Raw genomic sequence first — 24,103 nt, 5'->3', positions numbered from 1 at the left:
GTTAACTAACAAACAAATATTCTAATCACACATCAGTAATCATTAATATGCTCGACGTTGCATTTCCATCAAGGTCACCAAGAGACCTCGACACCAATGCATGACCTTGGGATCTTCCACTTACATTCCCACTGCTGACGCATATGTTGCAATGTTGCATAAAACAATCATTTCATCCAAATTGACGTGCCTCTAAAACGTTCACTCTTAGCCATCCGTCTCTTTCTCAGTTGGAAAATTTCCAAGCGTACACAGGAAAGTGATCAGGCTATCATATTTATATTCTCCTCGATCACTTCTCTTACGCAAGGGGCAATGATTCCTACCCACCACTCCTAAGCAGCAACCTTCCATCATCGAGGACTAACTTGCATACAAGTGTCAGCCGCTCAATTACAGTCTTACCACTATCATGTAGCATCTCACTGGTAATGCTATCATTTCCTGTGGTTTCCCCACTCTACGACGTTTTCTCTCTCCCTTCATGGCATTCTCAATATGCAAGGACGTGCCTTCATCTAAAAAAATGATAAGAAAATATAATGAGGAAATTTACAAAAGTATGACGAAGTACACCCGGGAAATCCTCAACAGAAAACTTCAACGAACTTTACCTTCCGGCAGCATCATGATTTTCTTTCCCCGCGTCCAAACTTGATGGGCGTCGCAAGCATTTCTCTTTGAAAGAAACCCGCTTGCGCTGCAAGACACGTCGAGCTACCTTTGTTGACGGAAATCTCACAAATAATTCCTACGTATAGAGGAGGCACCAGTCTTCAAAACTTTGCCCTCCATTCTCCTCCCACTCCAACGAAAGATGACATCACTCAGCCCCACGAAAACTATCCTGAGACGTCCTCAAGAACTCGATGACACAGCTGACCTTCCTCTCTGCGAAATACAGTCGGACCTTTTCATTGCCTCGTTGCTTCGGCGGGATACAGAACTCAAGCGTTTAATTGTTTCGGCCCTTCTTTGGTGTTCCCTAAGGGATTCCCCGTATCCGGTTTCAAAAAGACGGATCTTTCGCCACATCACGCGATAGACAGCACTCACGGCATCTACTCGTCTTTCACTGAGGGGTCCTACACACTGAGATGTACTTTCATTCTCATTTCGCCTCCATCTTTAACGTCCAATAAGACCACAACGATTGATTATGAGTTCGTGCAGATAAAACGTAATCGAAAACGAATGCACGCACGCACACATATAATGGCACGCACCCATCAACATGGTGTTTCCAATGTACAAAATGCTGAAGTGTATGTTCTGACTCAAATCTTTCGGTTAGCCATTTACAGCAAATACACTACTAGCGAAAAACATATCCTACGGACAATAAGACAAAAACATTTCTTACACTTGAAAAGATTAAACAATAAATATTACATAGATTTTTCTGCTATATAAATAATAATAATCATTATTATTATTATTATTAATATGACATTTCTATGCAATTGCTGACTCAGACGCAAACTGCAAATCCCTTTGACCGTAGCCAGTGTTCTTCGACTACAGAGACATTCTCAATTCGGTACAGGATTAAATTTGACTTAAGTGAGTAATTAAAGTGAACCACCATTTCAATCTGTTGAAGCATATGGGTAATATTCTACACGTGTACTCTCACGCAAAATTGTCGAAGCTACCTGTCTAGCTAAATGCTGATGATAATATCTGTTCTCTCCTTTAAATATCAAGGTGGTTACCTAATCTACACATTTGAAATGTGCAAATATTACACCTTGAACTGTTCTGCCTTTTTAATTTATGTTGAGTTCTTGAGCCCTTCATATTAGATTTTCTTTGGCGCACGGTAGGCCTACATTCCACGCGTACGGAGAAAGAGCGTTGCGTATAAATAGCATAAATTGGCGGCAAAACTTTCTGTTCTTAACGTCTACGCTGAAATGGCCTTTTCTTCGCCTTGACCCCGAAATAATAAACACTAGAACAGAAATACCGTAATCTCAATCTACCATAAATTGTACAAAGAATTTAATAAAAGACGAGATAAATTCAATTTCGTATTCAGGGATCACGGTATATTGGTACTAAGACCTTCGGTATTAGAAAAGAAAAAGAATTTTAATTTTTCTTGAAAATAAAAACATTTAGAAAAATGCTCACGAGCAAAGCTTTTCTTTGTGATCAAAATCTTCTTCTTTACGTATTTTCCCAATCACATCCATTTATCAAATTGCAACTATGCATTTACAGTTAGACTTCCGATGTTCATTGTAAAGAGATTTTCTACATGATACCATCATCGAATGACAAGTAGTGTACACACACACACACACACATATGCATAATAATATATATATAGTATCATATATATATATATATATATATATATATATAATATCAAAATATATAATATATATATAGATATATTGTATATATATCTATATATATATATATATATATGCATATATTTATATAAGTATATTAAAGAACAATTTCATGTATTCTACTCACGAAAGTACAGTTTACAATAAACATCCAGATTATCATTTGTCTGTCTTAGGTCAATGAGGAAAATACCCTTCAAAAAAGACGCTTTTAAAGACGATTCTTTTCGAAGATATTATCAAGGAGGATGTCGTAACACAAAATGAAAGTGACGTTACTCTACATTCATAAACAACGTCAATAAATTTCTTAATAAAGTTTACTGTTTGAACCAAATACGATGACAAAGGCGGACTGATTTTGGCAAAACAAAGTTCACACTGGGGGGAGATTTGTTTGTTTGTATTGTGTTTTTCCGTTGCACGGAACCAGTGGTTATTAAGCAACGGGACCAACGGCTTTACGTGACTTCCGAACCACGTCGAGAGTGAACTTCTATCACCAGAAATACACATCTCTCACTCCTCAATGGAATGGCCGAGAATCGAACCCGCAACCACCGAGGTGGGACGCAAACACCAAACCAACCACGCCCACTGAGGCTGGCACGAGACCGAGTGATTTTGACAAAACAAAGTTCACAGTGGGGGGAGACAGGCTAAGCATAGGAAGCTGCTGACCTTGGAAAGGAGGTAAGTGCGCAAAACTATTTATTTAAGCACGAAAATATATGCGCATCCAGCACAAGTAAGTCAGTGTGCTTATTGGATTCAATTTTCATTGACTAATATTCTCGCCTGCATATGCAAATAAATTCAGAAACCAGAAGTTCGTGAGAGAGAGAGAGAGAGAGAGAGAGAGAGAGAGAGAGAGAGAGAGAGAGAGAGAGAGAGAGAGAGAGAGAGAGAGAGAGAGAGAGCTTAATTTGCGCAGTCACCTTCACTCACCTCTTTCACTTATTAAGACTCTCAAAGCTTAAATTCCCTATAAAGCATCACACTTGAACCACATAAATTTTCTATTAAAGGGGGAAACAGCTGTGTCCTACTTAGAACAAACTAAGAACGCTAAGCGTTATATACTTAAATAAATAAATACATCTACTTACAAAAGGGGAGCTCAATCATTTCTTCGGTGGGATTGACATCAAGAAATTGTGTGCCACAATTACTGTAAATTAATATATATATATATATATATATATATATATATATATATATATATATATATATATATATATATATAAAAATCACAACTTTCAGGCCTCTACGCAACACAGGCGAACAGCTTGGCACCAGAGCGGCAGATTGGTATGGCGCCCTTCCTTATACCCCTACAGCCTTAGATTTCAAAGGGAAAGTTGCGAGGAGTAAACATAAGAATTCTCGTTCAGAAAATCCTCAAAAGTCTACATACATTTAAAATTTTAAGGAATCACTTACGTCATTTATACAGCATATAAAGACTTTTTACACACCTCTGTCAATGTTGTTAGAAATACGTCTAGCTGAAAAGTTTCTCAAGGTCACCTATTCTGAGGGTAAGTAGTTTGTCAAGGTCACCTATTCTGAGGATAAGTCATTAATTCAGCACTGGACCTTAAATGGCCAATGCAATCGAGATGTCAAGACAAAAACTTGAACGAAGAAATACAAATAAAATGAGAATCTTCATCACATGGCATATGACGAGAGTTAATAACCTATACCTTTATAGATAAACAACATAGGGCATAACACAATAAAACAAAAGCACGCAAAGCGCCACGTACGCTCATTCAAAACACCGGTATTCCAGGAATTCACGAAGCTAAGTTTTGTTATTCGCATACCTAAACCATACAGGACAAAGCCACACGGAATGAAATGTAAACAATATATTATGCATTCGCTTCCTAATACGAAAAGCAAGAAAGAAAACTAGGTTTATTAATTTCGAGAAACAAAAAAATTGAATTGTAACCTACGGTGTTATGGCGGCCCATCGATTGATAAAAAAAAAAAACCGTACTTGTCTTCATGTGTTATTAGTCTGCATAAAATATTTCTCTTGATACCGACCTTTACCCAGCAACCAGTCCTGAAATGCATGGGCACGAAGCCCCATCCGGGTATGTGCCCTCTTCGTACACAATTTAAAATTTAGGCCAAAAGCCAAGCACTGGGCCCAATGTGGTCATTCAGCGCTGAAAGGTTAGTTGAGAGTAAAAAAGTTATAAAGGCGTAACAGGAGGAAAACCTCGCCGCAGTTGTACTATGATAGAAAAAGAAAGATGGAAGAAAGATAATATGAGTAGAAGTACAGTAAAAGAAATGAAAGAGGTTATAGCTAGGGGCCGAAGGAACGCTGCAGAGAGCCTCAAGTAAAACCTGCATCGTACTGCATGAGGTGCACTGACGGCACTACCACCCCGCGGGGGGGGGGGGGGGGGTCGGTATTAATAGGCTATCTAAAGCTTAACAGTTGAAGGTACAAAAATGTCATGTGCAAAATTAGTGACCAACATATAGGCTATATATATATATATATATATATATCTATATATATATATATATATATATATATATAATATACTATTATATAACTGAAATTCCTATAAAACAATATCAGCCCCTAGAGTGAGAAGAGGTGAAGAGGCATATTCCATTTCTAAGAACTACTTAGTATCAAGTGCGGATACAGACAATAACATAAGCAAGATATATATATATATATATATATATATATATATATATATATATATATATATATATATATATATATATATATATATATACAACTGTGTGTGTATCACGGTCGCGTATATATACACATGTATGTACACACACAGACATATATATATAATATATATATATAATATATATATATATATATATATAGAGAGAGAGAGAGAGAGAGAGAGAAGAGAGAGAGAGAGAGAGAGAGAGAGAGAGAGAGCAGAAATATACTATTATATAACTAAACTTCCCATATTTGCGTACACATCTGACGATCCATGTAACATTCCCTCGCTTTTTTTTTTCTCCCTGCTAGACTGGTTTAAGTTATCTGATTTACATAAGAAATTTGAGTATCATCGCTGTAATTCCTTTCAACATTTCCCTTGAAGTTCAGCTTAGAAAGAACAAAACTGTGCATATTGTTTTGGGAAATGTAAGTTCCCTACGCCAGTGAGGGGGGAGGGGAGACCTTTTCGTCATACCAGCAAAATTGACACTGGCTGGCAATCAAATAAAGAAGGAAATAAACGTATAAATAAAGAACCTCCCCAAGTGCTCATGGAAGTGAAGCTTGAAACTTGGAGACGGCGTCGTCTATTCGGCAATGACCTTGAACGTCTCGAGCTTATAAATAAGAACTGGATTGAGACTTGCCGTTACCTCTTCAGCTCGATGAAAAATGCGACGGCCACTGGGAGGGAGCTGTGCTTGATATTGCCTTGTCCTCTCTTCACGGGAGTCCGTATCATCACAGCACTCTTCACAATTGAAAATAAACCCGTAAAGAATATCTGTATTAAGAGAGAAGATAGAGAGAGAGAGAATATGAACTATTGACAGCAAACTAAGTTCACATAAACTGAGAGGAGAGAGAGAGAGAGAGAGAGAGAGAGAGAGAGAGAGAGAGAGAGAGATAGCTAATCTATGCCACGTTTATGGGCTGAGAAAATTCGCGATTCACGCAAGGAAGGAAGCAAATCAAAGCTGCTAAGTAGCAGTCAAAGGAGCAGGCACGGGTGAGGGGACACCCAGAATCCCGAATGTCACCCATGTACATCTCTCAATCAATTCAAAGATCATTCACAAATCGATCGGTCGGTCGGTCGGTCACATCACATCCCAACCTCGGCAACACTAACTAACGCGTCCTCCTTATTTTGCGTCGTCGACGGCCCGTCGATGTAGGAGGCCCAATTTTCATCAGTTATTCGGTCAAAAAGAGCTACAGTACAGCAGGAAATTCGATAGATACGATCTAATCATAAACTGTGATGTGTGTGAGAGAGAGAGAGAGAGAGAGAGAGAGAGAGAGAGAGAGAGAGAGAGAGAGAAACCCTAACGCGCGAGCCTCGGCAAAGGAATAAGCCGAACATAATCAGCTGTTATTTTTCTCGTCAGAAGAGATTCGCTGTTTAAAACTAAGTTTTTTTTTTTTTTTTCACTTAAAAACAATATGCAATAGACGACCTTTTCTGTAACAGGTGACATAAAATAACAATGTTCACTGGTAATTGATTCTTAGTTATCGATCACATGGGCCTGAAAATCAGGGTTAATAGGGAGACTCAAGTTTGGCACCAAACTACGTTTGAAAACCCGGGAAAAACTACGCAAACAACAGCTTCTCTAAGTAATGAGATTATATTTCGGTTACCTAATAATGCAGAAATTTCTGGGCATGATATTAGGGGAAATAAGACTACGAGAGGAAAGAGAGTCAAGGACAGGAAAAAAACGTAAGCATAATTCCTTTGCTGCTCGCTTTGCCAAGAACCATCTTACAATGACGTCATACCATACGCAGATGCCAAATAGAGAGTCTTCCTCCCTATTTGATTTGTCCCGACACGGGAAGTTAAAGAGCAACTTGTGAATTTAGGATGGAATGGGAAAACAGAGTTGAACTCTTCAATGAATGAAATATAAATTTTCGTCTGAGAAATCGTATACATGAGCTCGAGTGAGAAACAGCTACCGAAAGGTACAATTATGCAACTGGCAAATCGGTAGCGCGGGCTGCTTACGTCAATAGGTCCTACAAATCTCTCTCTCTCTCTCTCTCTCTCTCTCTCTCTCTCTCTCTCTCTCTCTCTCTCTCTCTCCCTCTCCACAGCACACCTTTTTTTAATAAACATCTCACTATTTATATATACAAAAGAAACGCAGATACAACCCTTGCTCTTACTACGCCTCTTCTGTCCAATTAAGAAATATTAATATATATATATATTCCCTGGCACTGCTTGGAAGCAAACAGGGTGCAGGCAACAGCATCTTTAATAGCACCAGTGGGGGAAAAAAAAAGAAGAAAATACCTGGTAATCGAAAAAAGGAGAATAGAAAGGAAAACGGTCGATAGGGGCAAGGGCCTTTAGGATTTCGTTTACATGACAAGTAATACGAGAATGCTGCACGACGGCCGGAGTGAGATTTCAATCGAGTTGTTTCCCTTTTTCTTTTTTATGGGATGACGTATGAAGCAATTTATGCGAATGTATGGCGTCACCACTGTGACCACAAAGATCGCGTTGAAATTCGGCGGCCTCAGCCAGAAAGGAATCCAATCCTGAGACTTGCCTGCTTTCCGAGGTGTGGGATTCAACTCCAAAACAATTAATCTACACCTGGTCGAGGCTCTACTATAACTCTTTTTGTGGCTTCTTGCATTTAGATTTGATCGCGTGCCCAGGATACGTATGTGAACTTCCTACGATAAATTTCACAGCCACACTCACACAAACACACGTCTCTCTTTTCTCTCCCTTTCTCGGTATCTCAACCCGAAAACTGCAACTTTCTGAGCCTCCCTCCCTCTCTCGCTCCTCTCTCTCTCTCTCTCTCTCTCTCTCTCTCTCTCCCGCATCTCAACTCGAAAACAGAGATGATTACAAAGTGATCTTCAAATAACATTTCAGGGCCAACCATACACATACCTCTCTCTCTCTCTCTCTCATCTCGGCACGAAAAGAATCAGTGGTTCCTAAACTTGTGGCACGCGCAGACTCTTGCCTGGGGTTTAAATGAGGATCACGCGGACCCTTGTCAAGCGACCATCTATGAAAAGCTATTGTTAACACAAAGCCTGCGTCATGCTCTATATAAAGTCTTTGCTATGTAAATCTGCTGTTCAAGGTCAGACTTCTTAGAAACACTGGGGCAATCTGATGGTTTTCTGCTGCAGAAATATGGTGGTCATGCTGCCACAAACGCGCATATAGACAGTCATGGCCGTCCCCAGCCCGGATAAGAGACCGGGTCTGAGAGCCTTACAAATTACCAGGCGTTCTACTTAACTAAAAATCTAGGAAAACGAGGAAAGTGGTCCTCTTACGTGGAGAACATAAGCAATCCTATCTGGAGGATAAGTGTATATATTATACTAAAAATTCAAAATAAAAATAATAAGAATTTATATAAAAATAATGAAAATAAAAATAATAATGATAATAATAATAATAACAATACATGCAATTTGGTACACTTTACAATGGGTTAAAATGAGTCCCGAAGAGTAAGTGTAGAAGAAAAATATCATAATAATAAGAATTGCTGCTCTTAATAATAACTTTAATAACAATATTAACTGGTGTCTCTTCGAAACAGAAATGTGAGAATTGGAAGCAGGTTAGCAACTGTTACCTATTACATTGACGTTCTACCTGGTTTGACAGAGACCAGGATTCAAGGTTTCGTAAAATGAGTATCCTATAAAAAAAGTAAGCAACCAATTTCCAATAAACGAAATGAAAATGAAACCTCTGTCAGACTTCCGCGAACAGACTTCAGTCGATTACTACTAGTCAGACAAAGGATTTATAAAAATTGTAAAATAACAAAATATTACTGGGAAAAACCACGAGCGTCAAAGACCAGCAGCATCAATTGATGCGACTGGGAGCTGATGAAGAGAGAAAGGCGAGTTCATGACAATGTCTGAGGTCTGTTAAAGTTAGAATGACAAAGCCGTGCTACTACAGCTGGGACGGAAGTCTACGTAATCTTAGTTTTATGCAAATACAGACACAAGCTTTTAGATACTTAGATAGTATATATGTGTATATATATACGTACTACATATATACATATTACTATATATATATATATATATATATATATATATATATATATATATATATTCGGCTGACAAGTGAGGTTTATAAGTTTAATTATAGAATATATATATATTATCTATAAGATATATTATATAATAGATATTATATATATACTAATATAAATAATATATAATGAATATATAATATATATATATACAAACTTATAACCTACAACTTGTTAGCCGAATCGATAACATCACTGAAGTCCTGTATTCTTCTCTGTTCGCTGGGCGCTGGTTCGAACCCACGAGAGGACGAAATTATTATCAACTAAAAAATTCCCCATCGGTTTACATATTTGAAAAGATATTAATTTCGAGGTAGAGCGAATTAGATATTATAGGATATTTGTAGCTCGAATAATTTACATGCATCACGGTGATGTGATAATTATTCATATATTTTTTATATATATATATATATATATATATATATATATATATATATATAATATTACGTGTTTCAAGGTAAACCTCGTATAGATCGGCAGCCCTTTCCTGTCACAAGACCTACTATAGCCACCTATGGTATAGACACCTTATTTGCTTTAAATTATTTAATTTAAAAAAAAATATCATGATGAAAAATTCTCAGTAACATAATGCAGCTCTGTCATACCTATTAATATAAATATATTGACACTTGTTGATGACTACATCTCAAACTATATCTGAGTGGTCTTTGACAATCATCTGCAAGTATGAACAACTTTGTTCACAAATGCTCACAAGCGCATGTTAATTCAGCCTCAATGGGAGTGCCTTTTGGAAGGAGGTGGGAGGCTCTTTCAGAACCTCTACGCCAGATTTAGCACAAAACATTACGCCTACGTGGCTATATTCAAGGCGCAGGTATTCGTTTAGATTCTGTCACATGAGCACAAAAGTTGAATGACTCAGTACTGTCTACCAATAGTAGCTACTTGACACACAGATTTGGCGGCAAGGTGCGAAGAGATGCCAGAGAAGCTCCCTTGTGACCATGACTTTAAAACCACGTGGGTGAGTGAGGGAGTTTAAGCTTACCATATATTTTAAGAGGAATGTTCTCTTTATGTGAGAGGACACGGATGTAAAACGCAGGGTCTTAACGACATACCACGTGTAAATGAAAGGCATAGATACAGAGGCAGGTAAAGCGCGCAATCACTCATTTAAATAGGAAGATATCACTCATTTCAATTGGAAGAAATAACCAAAGACACCTATGCCATAACATAAAATAATCGCTCTTGTGTACCATCATATCTGAGGCACAAAGATACATTATTTGCAACAGCTGGATGAGACCAGACTAAAATGAATTCGTAGTCAAGCATTTAGAACTCGGCGCAGCAGCCATAGGAAGTGCGTGAATGTATGTACACGTGACAGAGAGAGAGAGAGAGAGAGAGAGAGAGAGAGAGACTCAGATTATGCAATATTGAATATTGCATTCCCAGAATGCTGATCAAATGACACATCTCCGAGCTCGACGGTAATATTGATTTGCAAATGTTGGTGTTTTCTTAGGTGGATATTCCAGGCTTAACGGCGTGACCCTGATCGCAAATCACACCAAATTATGCAAGTTCTGAAATCAGTTCAGTTCTGATGGTACTAATTAATTGCAGCGCAGCATTTACGAATAAATTCTTGGGTTCCTTAACGTGCCTATTTCAATCAATTTAGCCATTTTAGATTAACTACAACAGTGGTATCCATGTATTATGCATGATATATATATATATATATATATATATATATATATATATATATATACATACACACACACACACAAACATATTTCATATATATTTATAATTATAATTATAATCAGCCCAATGTAAAAACACATGATTAATACAATCTTCAATCATTAGTCAGATCTTGCTATTGGTTTAATAACGAGAAAAAGCTCAATAAAATTAGCACTTACAATGTACTGTTAAACTGAAAGTTAACCCTCTTCTACTGAAGTGAATTTCATTGTACGCAGCTTCCTTAATTTGCTTTCCCCAAAAAAATATTAATTCCATTTTGCATTTAGTTCCCTAATAGGAATAAATATACCACTAACGAATCGGAAAACATTTTTTATATACTGCGACTTTCCTTTTGCATCAGTGACCTCAGCTTTTGACTATGACATGAGTTTTCCTCTTAACAAAAGCGACTCTGACCGCTTACATTCCTCCCTAAAATGGCATCCAGCTATTTCACATCTGTTAAATAAACTAACTTCTGACTTGGCACATCTCGTTCTTGTATTACCTTAAAACCGCCTCAAGCCCCGAAAACTCCATTAGGCCTACACCTCCAACTTAAAGGTTTAGGTCTTAAGGTTTAGGATTATGGGACCCATATATAGTCACCCTTGGGGTGTATTATGTAACTCACTTTTCTGTGTTACTCTTCAACCGTTTTCTAATCGTATTAAAATTATGAAACCCTTTCTTTAACGATTAAATTGTTTTTACTACTTCATGTAAAAAGTTTTTTGCTAAGATATCGACTTTTTTTTTATCCGTTCATTCCAAACTCCACGTCCAGTGCAGCGTCTTAATTTCTTTCTCCTATTAAGGTAACTTAAAATCAATAAAATACGTTCTTAAAGTTGACCATTTCCTATGCAATGAAATCGTCTCTGAGAATAACATTAGTCATGCTGAGCAACTGCCTCTTTGAAGCCTTTCAAAATTTCCCGCGCTCTTCTTTTTCAGAGAGCTCGTAGATCGAAGTCGATGACGACATTGGCCGTTAGGCACACCAGTTAACAAAAACTATTCAAGCATTCAATTCCAGCAGCGCACTTTAAATTGCGATAGTCGCTACTATCTCGGCGATCTCAACTATAACCATTTCACAGAATTCTTTGCAAAGAAGGGAGCTCCATGCGGACAGATCCTTCTAGGAACTAAACAAGCAGCATACTGAACACTCTCTTCTCCGCTCCCAATTCTCATCCTTGAATTAAAAGCAATTGTCAAGGATTCTTAGAGACAAGATATTAAAGGCAACAACCTCATGGTAGATTAAAACATTACGATGACGTTCTACTACAGTGAGATTATTTGCATTCCATGTTTTGCGGCCGCAGACTGATCACAGAAAAAAAAAATGCTGATTTTCTTTAAAAATTAGCTTGTTCAACAAGTTGACACCCAGCGCACGGGTTATTTATGGTAAAAATCCAAATCGTTCATGCCACCATTAGAGACATATTTATCGCTTCCTTGGACAAGCGCCAACCCGTTCTCATTCATTTTCCTGCTGTCTTCGGCCAGGGTTAGATAAGGCCATTTCTTCAGCTTAGACTCTGGAAACAACAGTGTATTTCACTTGTGATTTCAAACTCACCTTTGCATCAGCATTACCAGTAAGAACTCAATAACAACAACTTGTCAGTCGCATCACTTCCAAAAACTTGATAAACGAGATAATCAACTAGATGGAAATTTTTGGTCATTATCTGTTATATTTCACAATTTATTCGATTTTCTTGATTTCCTACAGCCATTTGCATTTTTATTTGTAGAACTTTTTCCTACCACCGCGCAGAATGTGCTAATTATCCTAAACTGGCTAACAACCATGTGCTACCGAAACTGCTAGAAATGGCAGTTTTTATGTCTTATACTCCTTAAAGATGACCATCTAAGTTAATCGCGTATGTCATGAGACTGACTCAAAATAGCTATTTCGTAATGACTTATGAGATTTAGTAACAATAACTGTCTCTTAGGGTCTAAAATTTTGCCTTCAATAACTCGTCAATTACCCACAAAAATAACAGTAACTTGTATTCAATCCCTGACAACTCAAGTCAAGCGCTCGAGTTGCATCACTAGATGCAAAGACTGTATCAATAATAGCAACTGATAAATTAAACGTTATAAATTGGCGTCACAACAAGTACGGTCACATAACAAAAACGCAAAAACCTGCACTAAAAAAAACAAAAAAAAAAAAAATCTGGAAGTGGTCTACCCTGCCAAACTTCTTGGATTATATTTCTGGAACGCTCAACGAATAAACACAAGGAAAGACGACTTATATTTAATGATATTTATCACTGAAAGCTATATCACAAAACCATAGTACACCACAAAACAGCAAATCAAAATTATTTCTGCATAATCGTCTGAAATAATCAGAGGAAAAGTTCCGTCTTGGGATCATGTTGCATCATGAAAATTATTCTTGAAAAAAAATGGAAAGTAGCAATGAAAAAAAAAAAAAAACTGCTAACCGCCCATGAAAATAAAATTCAAAATATTATGTACCATAATGTATGGACTTCAAAGGCATGGTTCCTGAGACGGTCACCACATAGGGATTCCTTGTAATGCCCAAAAACCCTGCAAATCGACATCCGACCTTTAAGGCATCAGCATGAAACGACCCCAAGATAACACAATGATTTCATATCAACAACTGCCTTCAGAATTCAACAGTCAAAATATATCTGAACTTAAACCCCAAACACCTTCCAATCTACGTAACAAAATTTTATGAACACCAACGAAAATCATTCTTTCGTTTTTGCTTTTTGTTAGTTTTAAAAAATTCGGCATATTTATCAGAAGCGACAACCCTGACCTTGGCACACTTGAGTGATTGCTGCCAAGTTACTCTTGAGCATCAGTTAGTTACCAGCGTCAAACTTGCGTGGCCAAACATTCCACAAGTAAAGACTACTCAAGTTCACAATGCAATCCCGTATTCATTTCCGCGTCTCTAGAAATCAAGACTTCCTAAACTGTTGTAACAAAATAATTTAATTTGGCTTCCGCCAAAATTAAATCTTAGCGAATGTTCATATACATGTGTATGGAATATGGGAGCTTTAGCTCAGTTGAAGAAGAATTTGTTAATTATGTTGTTCTTTTAATGATAACTTTTTTGTTCATTTTCATGTGATATTCTTTGGCAGCGATGACCCTTGTTGGAGTGGTACGATTAAATAAATAAAAAAAAATCTGCTGGGCTGTAAATTCAACACTGAGGAGTTTCCATCGTTTTCTACGAAAGTAAAAGATTTCTAAAACTGATGCTTTTGCCTCTAATGATAATATTCATGGCTTATTTGGTTAAAACTGAATATTATCATCACTGCTTTTCGTAATTTGCTTAAGATTATCTAGTCTTTCAATCACCCATCATTCACATATAATTGCTTAATATTAATTTCATTATTATCTTAGGATTGGGTCTTCATCTCTGTACATATATTAATATACATAATATATGTCCCAATCCTAAGATAATAATAAAATTAATATTAAGCAATTTTATGTAAATGATGGGTGATTGAAAACCTAGGCAATCATGAGCAACTTACAAAAATATAATGTTGACAATACGTAACTGGCATGATAAGTAAACCTTTGGGGTCACTTGAGAAAGAAGTGAGTAGTAGTGTTTTGACGGAAATAGTCATTTGGAAATTCGTCGGTTGAGATTATCTGTCATAACTCTCTGTCAAAAATGTTTAAGCACATTTCATTTTCCTTAATGCTGACCTAGTATTAACCTGTTAACGGGATCATGAACACCACCAAAACAGAATAAATTATAAGAAAGTTAATGAGCGCCTACACAGCCACTCCAATGCATTCTCCAATTTCAATTAATGTCACACAAGTCACAGGTCTAATTTTACATTCATGAAAAGGAGATATACAATGTCACGTTAACATTAGCTATAAACCGCCTTCCCTTGGGTTCATTAAAATCATCAATCCTAACCAACATTTGGGCGGAATATCTCCCATTATTGACAAGAAGACTCCTGGACAAACACCACATGACGTTGCCACACAGAAACAGGCACAAAGGCCAAGCACTGGGCAGCAATGACAATACGAATCTGTGCTACGAAATGTAAATGTTTACTGACCTTACAACTTTAATTTTATTTAAAAGGTTACTCGAAGATGATGCTGTGAAGTTATACGTAATTACACCCAAAAAAAACTTGAAGCCCCTTAAGTAAGAATACTTGTTGTCAGAGCCTATCAAATCATCTCCGTTACTGCAGATTCTTTTAATTCTTATGAATTAAAAGTATTACGGCTTTTAATTAATCTTTTAATTCATAAAAAACAATAAAAATTGTATTATCAATCTTCGCAGAAACACTGTTACCAGTAGTAGCCAGTATGTTGTAACTGGCCATCTAGTAGAAGATAAAAAATGCTACCATTAGGCGCATAGATATATATAGAGATATATTAATAGAGAGTATATATATATAATATCTATATATATATATATATAACAGATTATATATAATATAACATATATATATAATATATTATATAAATAATATATATATATTATATATATATATATATATTTAATATATATATATATAATATATATTATATATATATATATATATGTATATAATGTACACGTTTCAGTTTAAGAAAATATGATACTGGAATAAATTATTTTAAGTGCCCCGTAAAGAAAATGAAACAGCATTGCATAACATCCGACAATTTTAGAGAATAATAATAATAAAAAAGTTCATATAATCATGATTATAATCACTGAATCCAATTTACCTCGTCCACTCGAATATATAATATTATATAATATATATATAATATAATATTATATAGAGCACATACATTATAGGATTATATACATACATACATATATATATATAAGATATATTATATATATATATATATATTCTATATACACAAAATGTGCGTGTATTTGAAGAGAGAGAGAGAGAGAGAGAGAGAGAGAAGAGAGAGCGAGAGAGAGAAGAGAGAGAGAGAGAGAGAGAGGTATCATATAATTCCACAAAACATTTCACACCATTACATGAAACAAGTGTAATCCCCTGGATTAACAATCATCACATTAAATGATAAAGACTTTCACAAAAAAGGAAGCTGGAAAGGTCAAATCCCTGAATAGAATTACGAGCACCAAAATCCGGAGATTGCTCAGTTCACTGACATTCTCCCTGTCTAGAGCAAATTTCTGGAGTTCCCTTTCACATGTTTCCCACGATTCATACATCACGGATGTATGAACGAACCACTGCTGTTCTTCTCTTTGCCTTCATCAAGCCTCGGCGAGACATCAGCTTAGGGTTACCCTCCCCATCGGCCTTTAAAAAAAAAAAAAAAAAAAAAAAAAAAAAAAAAAAAAAAAGGGACACATTCCAGTGGTCAATATTTCATTGGTCTCGACATTATTGTTCATTCAGAGAAGGCACTCCTTGCCTTGCCAGGGTTCCGGGCCATTTTAAGGCTCGACAGCCGAACTTCAAGAATAGCACGACTGCCAGATTCATCACCTGAAATGCCGGCATGACTGAAACATTACGAAGGGGAATGTAGCATTTTCGGTTGTTATGGCCTAAGAAGTCAAAACTGGGTCGAAATCATGAAAGGTCATGAAATGTTCGCCTGACGTCATCAACTGTATTCAACTAACCGACTAACAATGACATGACCCACTTTAAACAAGGACAAAATGCAAAAATCATTACATTAAACAATACGCATCAGGGAAATTATTGCATACGTAAATAATTCCTTCGTTATTACTACATCCATACTCGTCCTCATCTGAGTTTTTATGCGTTCGGAGTCGTCTAATCATTGCTTTGTATACGCACAGCTGCCGTTCAATATACCTGATAAACCTTCTCAATTTAATCATTGTTGGCACCATCGCGTTCTCTATCTCCGGAGGAAATGGTCACCGGATTAAACCCAATGTGTCCCACACGACGATGTCACGATTTATTTTACCTACGGGAATCTGTATCAGTAAAAGTAGCTCTTTCTTTTTACAAAACTATAAGAGGATCTCCCTATTTTCCAACTGGCCTGTTACTCTCATGGGAAAATGTTACTATATTCATACATAAGCAAAAACACCCTCTGTCTGTCTCCGTTACCTACACACATTATATTATTACACACACACATATATATTATATATGGATCTATAAAGCATTCCCTTTCCTGGTGGTTTGTGCAACCTATGCTGTCTCAAATATCATTTATTACCAATAAGCTTCTTTCCCTGCTAAGAGATACTAGCTCAAGGAACAAACAAAACAAAATCCACTCCTACTTTCATTCTTTAACTACTATATGAAGGATGAGCCCTGTGCAGAAAACTTCCCAGTTTCAATCTCTTCCCCTTCCTGCACAAAGACCCATCAAAGTACGTCGACCTCTTTAGACCAATAGTGTTGTCACTTACACTGAGCCACTTCCGCTTCATAACCTACTTTCACCCTTCAGGACACTAATTGTCTCCGTTTCTCTCAAAACTTATATACAAACTTCGCTAACCAATAATCCTCAATTCTCTAAAGCGATCAAACCACCTCAAAACACTCACTCATATTTTCACCTTGCTTCAATTACACCATCAACGCATCTTCGTATCTGCATTTCTCCCCGTCCTCCCTCCCCCACCGTTAAACCCCTCACACTTTAGACATACTTTAGACATACTAAACATATATATCATTTCAGCTTCTTATATTCAACTACCATACTTCCTAGCACCATTTAATATTTTACCTTACTCTCCTTGAAATTCACTCTTAGATTTGCTTATCTTGCATACATTTTCTAGCGGTTTTTACCATTTTTTGGCAGATTTACAAAGCACACTCAAGTCCTTGAGCATAAAATTCTATAAAAGCAACAAAAATGACTCGATTTTGCTAATGGTGTATTTCAAGACATGCTTATAGAAATTTGCATCATCTTCCCCCGCAGTTTCAACTGAGATCAACTCAGAAAAAATGACTGAATAAGAATGGCAAAATATAGTGTTCTATAACGCCAATGCACGTGTGGGCGAAGGCGGTTGCGTTGCTACGACAACGCTACCAGCGTCTCGCCTCCTCAACACCTCCTCCCCCTCCCCCTCCCCCTCAAACCTCACAGCCTAAATCTTCATCTTCTTCCTCCCTGTCTATCACCCACTCATTTTACTCGTCTGTTCATTCATCCGCTAACATTAACTTGTAAACACAGTCTCTGGGATCTAGTAGATACTAACGACCTAGTACAAACTATTCCATCAGCCAGAAGGTATATATACTTCATCTTTCAATTGCCAGTTCCAAGACTTCATTTTCTTCGAACTGACGATACTCATTGTGCTTCGACAGTCAAATCCATGTGACGGCCGACATTAAACGTGAATCGATACATAAGAGAAAGTTATGACGACGAAGCTACTAGAAACATCGGGAATAAAGGTCAAATCGTATGTAATTGCATGTGAGAGAGAGAGAGAGAGAGAGAGAGAGAGAGAGACTCTTCTCGTCAAACTGCTGTCCGCACATAATTCTGTTCATTTCTGCCTTAATTACATTCAATCCAGCTCTTCCGGTTACAACCATTAACCAACGCAAGAAATTTTTCAACTCCGCTACGTAGGCTTAAAGTCTTTTACTTCTAGTCATGAAATCAGCCTACCAAAATATAACCAACAATTTGTAGGCTCAAATTACAATCCAATCGATTTAGTCTGATGCAACGATTTTATATATATATATATATATATATATATATATATATATATATATATATATATATATACACTGAGCCATTTTGTTCAAGTGGATATTTTTTGCTCCTCGAATAAAACTAGTGATTGTCGTCTTTACGCCTTTTATCTATGGTATCTTTTTTCTTTTATACAAAAGTGACACAGAATCCTTTAGTAAATTACAACGACCATAAAATCACATTTCTGTATATAAAATAATGCTAGAATTAATAAGCTTTATAAAAGTATTTTTACAAATTCTTTTCAAAGGATTTGGAAAAGAAAATTGAGACAAAGACATCTTAAAACAATAAAGGAATAAAGCAAAAGACAAAAATCGTAAGGGAACAAGGCACATTTTTCATTTTACAGTTTTTAACGGTAGACATAACTTTTTACTCTAGTGCAAGAAAGATAACTTACTTGAAAGATTCTATTAAAAAATCTTAAAAATACCAGTAGCAAGATAATTTTATGAATTCTAAGTCAAAGGCTTAGAATTCATAAAATTATCTTGAGAGCATCATGTTATACCCGGTAAAATGACTTCAAATCTCCAATAAACACTACGCAATTTTCCATCTACCTTATACACATAAAAACTTATTTACTATTTCATCTACCTGCACAGAACACACAATGCACTGTACTCCCAATGAACACAGTGCCACAAACTTTTACTTGCTTTGCATGCTTGTGTTTGATGAAATCATGGGTCTTTTGCATTTCACCTCATCTCCTAACCCTCTTACTAACGCTATCTCGGTCTCCCACTCCAGTTCATCCCAAAACTTCCAAATGAACCGCATTTAAAACCCTTGTTCACCGCATCATCGTATCTATATTTTTTACCCCGTCAACTTATACACCACACGTATGTAACAAGTAGACACCTAATCTCAAAAGCTTTTAACCTTTCCTCTCATTCAACATTGGAACTTCGCTTTCATAAGAGAGTTGGCTTAACAATTCCCTTCACAAACTATCTGGATCTGTACCTAGTCTTTGGTACAGATCCAGTTATCTCCTTGCTTCATCAACTCAATGTATCACCTCTTCTCTCATCCTACCTTAATCCATTTCATTTACTCCTAGTACATGTATAATTCTACTCCATTCTTACAGTCACTTCACTCGACTGTCTTCCCTTTACCCTTTATCTTATTCTCGCACCATATTCACTATCACCTTTCTACTCTTACAAACTCTTGCAAGTCTCTCTGCTGATGCGCAGCGCATTTGTGACCACTGATCTAGTCCAACAACTTCGCACCCAAACCTTTTTCCTTCCTCTGACTTCTCCTTTTACTCTATCAGTAAAATTCATCAAGTAGATATGGGAATATAGTACCATCTTGTCTCAGACCCTCTTTCACATCAGTCACATTATCATAAAGGTTACTAACGCACGCTTTACCCTCATCATAAAAACTTTTCAACAGTTCTCTCTTTATCAATTCATCTATCATGTCTTGCCCCCTCAGTAAAAAATGCTATAATGCACCTTACAAAGGTGTAACCCCAACTAATTCTTCCTCTTTCCTGTATCTCCTTTATAAAATGGAATAATTAAGCCTCATCTAGCCATTATACCCCCTGATAAGCAACTCCTAATACCGCAGTAACTTGTCTTGCAGTTCTCTCAAGTTCTAATAACGTCCTATTTTGCAACTATCTGACTACTCTCCTTGCATCAAGAATTCTCACCCTTTAGACTCTTCTGTCCGTCACATTCAACAATTTTATAAAACACTCATACCATCGACACAAGGGGACAGCAATTTTTCGTCTGACATTTCCATTCTATTATTAATTTTTATATAATTTTTTTTTCTAGAATATCATGCTATTACACACTTTACAATACATCTCTTCAAATTAAGTTAATATCTAAAGACCTTCCAATAACAATAGGCTGATAACAGCGCAACTAAAATACTTCACACAAGGGCAGCAAAAAAAGGCAAAGACCATTGGACAACAACAATCTTTTCATCAAAGAGAATTAATTCTAACAAACCACCTCTCATGAGATAACATATGAACTTCTACACTAGGAGAGTCTTCAAATACTACTAATTCGATATTGCCCTTTGCATATACTTCTTAATTATCGCCAGTGTGCTAAACTATACAAAGACAAACACATAATAGCAAACCGTTCACGATATCATAAGCTTTACGGTTATGCGCAAACTGTCTGCCAGAACTTTTTGACAAATCAAATGTACAAGTATTCAATGAACTACAAAAAGCTATATTCTCAATAATTGCCCTCTGAAACTAGTATTGGGCTACCTGCATAGCTTCTGTTAGGCTTGCACAATTTCTTGAAAGAACTTCTTATAAGCTTATACCAAGAAATCGAGCATCCTACAGTTAACAATTTTCATATTTTTCGGGCAAAAGAACCTACCATAACTTAAAACTGCTTTTAGCATTTCCCCACATCACAACTTCACATAAAGAATAAAGAATATTCCACTAAATTTAGAACATTTTCACCCATTCTCCCTAATTGCGTCATTAATCGATTGATATGCATATGGCCCTGACCAATGACAGTCCATCTTCAAAACGTTTCATGCAGATATTTTTATGATGAAAATAAACCTATAGGCAACATTCTAACAATGCACAAGAATAATTATTTTATGCATTTATGACACCTTTTTCCCTTTCAGATGGATTACCACCACACTTTGGACTATGAATTATCAAAAACTTTGCTAATGACTGATAAACCAAACCTTAACCAATAAAAAAAAAAAAAAAAAAAAAAAATCACACAAAGCGACCCACTAAAATTTGGCCCACGACTTTTAGAACTTGAATGAACTTTTCAACAGTTTCATAAACATTTGCATCTGGCTCTGGAACAGGACCCAAATCACCACCGAGAGACACAAAGACTGGCAGCTGCCCCAAGATCAACTATTCCAGAAAATGAACGCAAAATGATGTCCAACGGACTTGCGTCGTACAGTTTCACGTTAAACAGGTTCTTCACCCTGGATCAAGATCAGTGCCAGAAAACTATACGTACCCCATTACGCACGCGCGCACGTACACATACCAAAAAAACCTGAGATGGAGCAACAATTTCAGAGCGGTGCTTTCAAGCATAAACAACTATGAATATAATTATCAACAACAGTCAAAACAGTAACAGTAGCACTACGTTTAAGCATCACATGCTTTAGGTATAAACTAAAAAGTGCTGAACAGAAAATTTACGCAAATAGCTTTTTTCATGTAATTTCAGCAAATCTTATGAGTGTTGACCAAAAATACCTTGCAATTTTCATAAATTTCGTTGACCATATTAAAATCGTCAAAAAAAAAAAAAAAAAAAAAAAAAAAAATAGAGGGATTCTGATACAACCTTTCAGGCCGACATGATATTTCTCCCCTACTCTGAGCCCCACACACTAATAATTGCATAACAGCAGATAAAGTACTACTGACCAAGAACGGTGAATTTCCACGACAAAACGTTCATGCATTTTTCAATGAAATGACCGATCAATATGAGTAAACTCGGTACATCACATTACTAATTACAGCCTTGAACAAAAAATATGACAAATTATGAGAAAAAACGGTACATTATAATAAAAATAGTAAATGAAAAGATAAAGTAAAGAAAAACACCATTTCCGCTGTATGAGGTTTTGTAAATATTGTCTAGTACGCAACCCTCCAACAGTAGCTATCTCAAAAACACGATGTAGTATAACTAATCTGATCGCTGCCTTATCACGGTCAGTTAATCTTACCCAAAACATTACGACAACGACAAACAATTCCCCTCACGTTTCATCTCATTTTTTCGTGATAAATACATCATTAAGAAGAAAGAATCTACTCAATTATAAAACCAGCTTTCGGAGTACAGCGAGATGTTGTAACGGATCATCTCTCACGAAGGTCACGAGGATAAGCCGAACATTTACAAGCACATTCCTATGATTTATAAGGCATCTTTAGTATATAAGCGAAGATAAGACAACATGGTACAACCACATGGTCTAATCCAGCGATGTTAAAGATGAGAGTTAGCAGCGATACAGAACCATAACAAACGGCCAACATGGTTAAAGTAAGAGTTCAACAGAACACCCCGTCCAAGCACATCACACACGAGGAAAACCAGGAAGTTTATTGCACTCGAAAACAGGAACTCACGCGTTCGTGAGCATATCTGTAAACAACGTAAACCTTCACGTCTCCGGTGTCTATACTCTTTAAGCACTAAAAACGGACCGAAAAGCGGATCTTTCATTTCACACGTTTTGATGTTAGGCCTAACCACCATCATCAATAGGCTATGTTTGCATAATAACAATAATAACAACAAACGTAATAATACCATTCTTTCCACCAGATATTTCTTAAAAGGTAAATCCTGGTGTAGAACTGCGGGTTCAAAGAGGAGCTCTGAAACTCTCCAAGGTCAAGGTGCCAAAAATGCCACTACAGAACAAGGTCAAGAGTGTTACGATGCGGTTGGTGAGTGGAGGCGAGATGCCATCAAGACACCTGGAGAGAGAGAGAGAGAGAGAGAGAGAGAGAGAGAGAGAGAGAGAGAGAAAACGCTGGCGACGTGAACTTCCTAAAAATGAAGGATAAAGATGAGGCGAGTGGATTGACATGCCAAGAGATGAGAGGCCTACTAAGGGTTCAAGTGGAAGGGATGTTGTTACAGACAAAAGGACAAGAGCTATTACTACGTCCACCAGAGAGAAGGAGAGAGAGAGAGGAGAGGCAAATTCTGCAGCAGTGCCGGAAAAAGAACTCACTCTTCAAACACGATCAAACTGACCTCTGTTTTCGTGATCCGATGTCTTGCTAACTTAACAACGGCGAAATTCCCTTTACCAATCGTCTTTTCGATATCGTAAAAGCCCACTTTCACGGGCGCCTTAGGTTTTTCGGCCATGACCATCTCCGGGTGAGACCGGGGAGCGTTTAGATGCGGGCGTGGTGGAAGTGCGTCATGGCCGAACGTACATCCAACTCGTACACCGTCAGTGCCCACACTACGGTACCGTCAAAGTCGGTGAGCCCTATGCTTGATGACGTCACTCCCACCATTCAGCCAGCTAGTCGGTATCAATTTTTGCTAGCATTCATCCAACACATCCAAGTACTCCGCTGCTAATATATATTTTGTTGTTACGAGTGTTTTTAAAGAATAAGCATGAAATGATAAAACATCTCGTGTAAAGAAAACAAAGAACTGGAAATGTTATGTTGCAAAGATAATCCCGCTTAAAACACTAACTGGAAACTTTCCGCAGAGATAGTTGCCCGTGAGCGCGACGTTAGGGTACAGAAGAGCTTTCCCGAGAATTCTCAGTTCTGACAGAAAGATATA

The 24,103-nt window shown here is 36.9% G+C and overlaps 1 protein-coding gene across 3 annotated transcripts in view; it reads right to left on the bottom strand.

The window, feature by feature from the left end:
* Positions 1-23,770, bottom strand: part of LOC135206939 (serine/threonine-protein kinase SIK2-like) — a 113,165-nt gene extending 89,395 nt beyond the window's left edge. Inside the window, exon 1 of one of the 3 annotated variants that reach the window (XM_064238449.1) lies at positions 23,549-23,770. In XM_064238449.1, the coding sequence (XP_064094519.1) occupies positions 23,549-23,671 (123 nt within the window). In that variant the 5' untranslated portion in view covers positions 23,672-23,770. The remainder of the gene's footprint in view (positions 1-23,548) is intronic. The other 2 variants (XM_064238451.1, XM_064238450.1) reach the window with 2 other exon arrangements.
* Positions 23,771-24,103: the final 333 nt, after the last annotated feature.

This window comes from Macrobrachium nipponense, chromosome 31, assembly GCF_015104395.2.
Source record: "Macrobrachium nipponense isolate FS-2020 chromosome 31, ASM1510439v2, whole genome shotgun sequence".
NCBI classification, from domain to species: domain Eukaryota; kingdom Metazoa; phylum Arthropoda; class Malacostraca; order Decapoda; family Palaemonidae; genus Macrobrachium; species Macrobrachium nipponense.
Note: the sequence above shows the minus strand (reverse complement) of the source record. Positions and strands in the feature narration are given on the sequence as shown.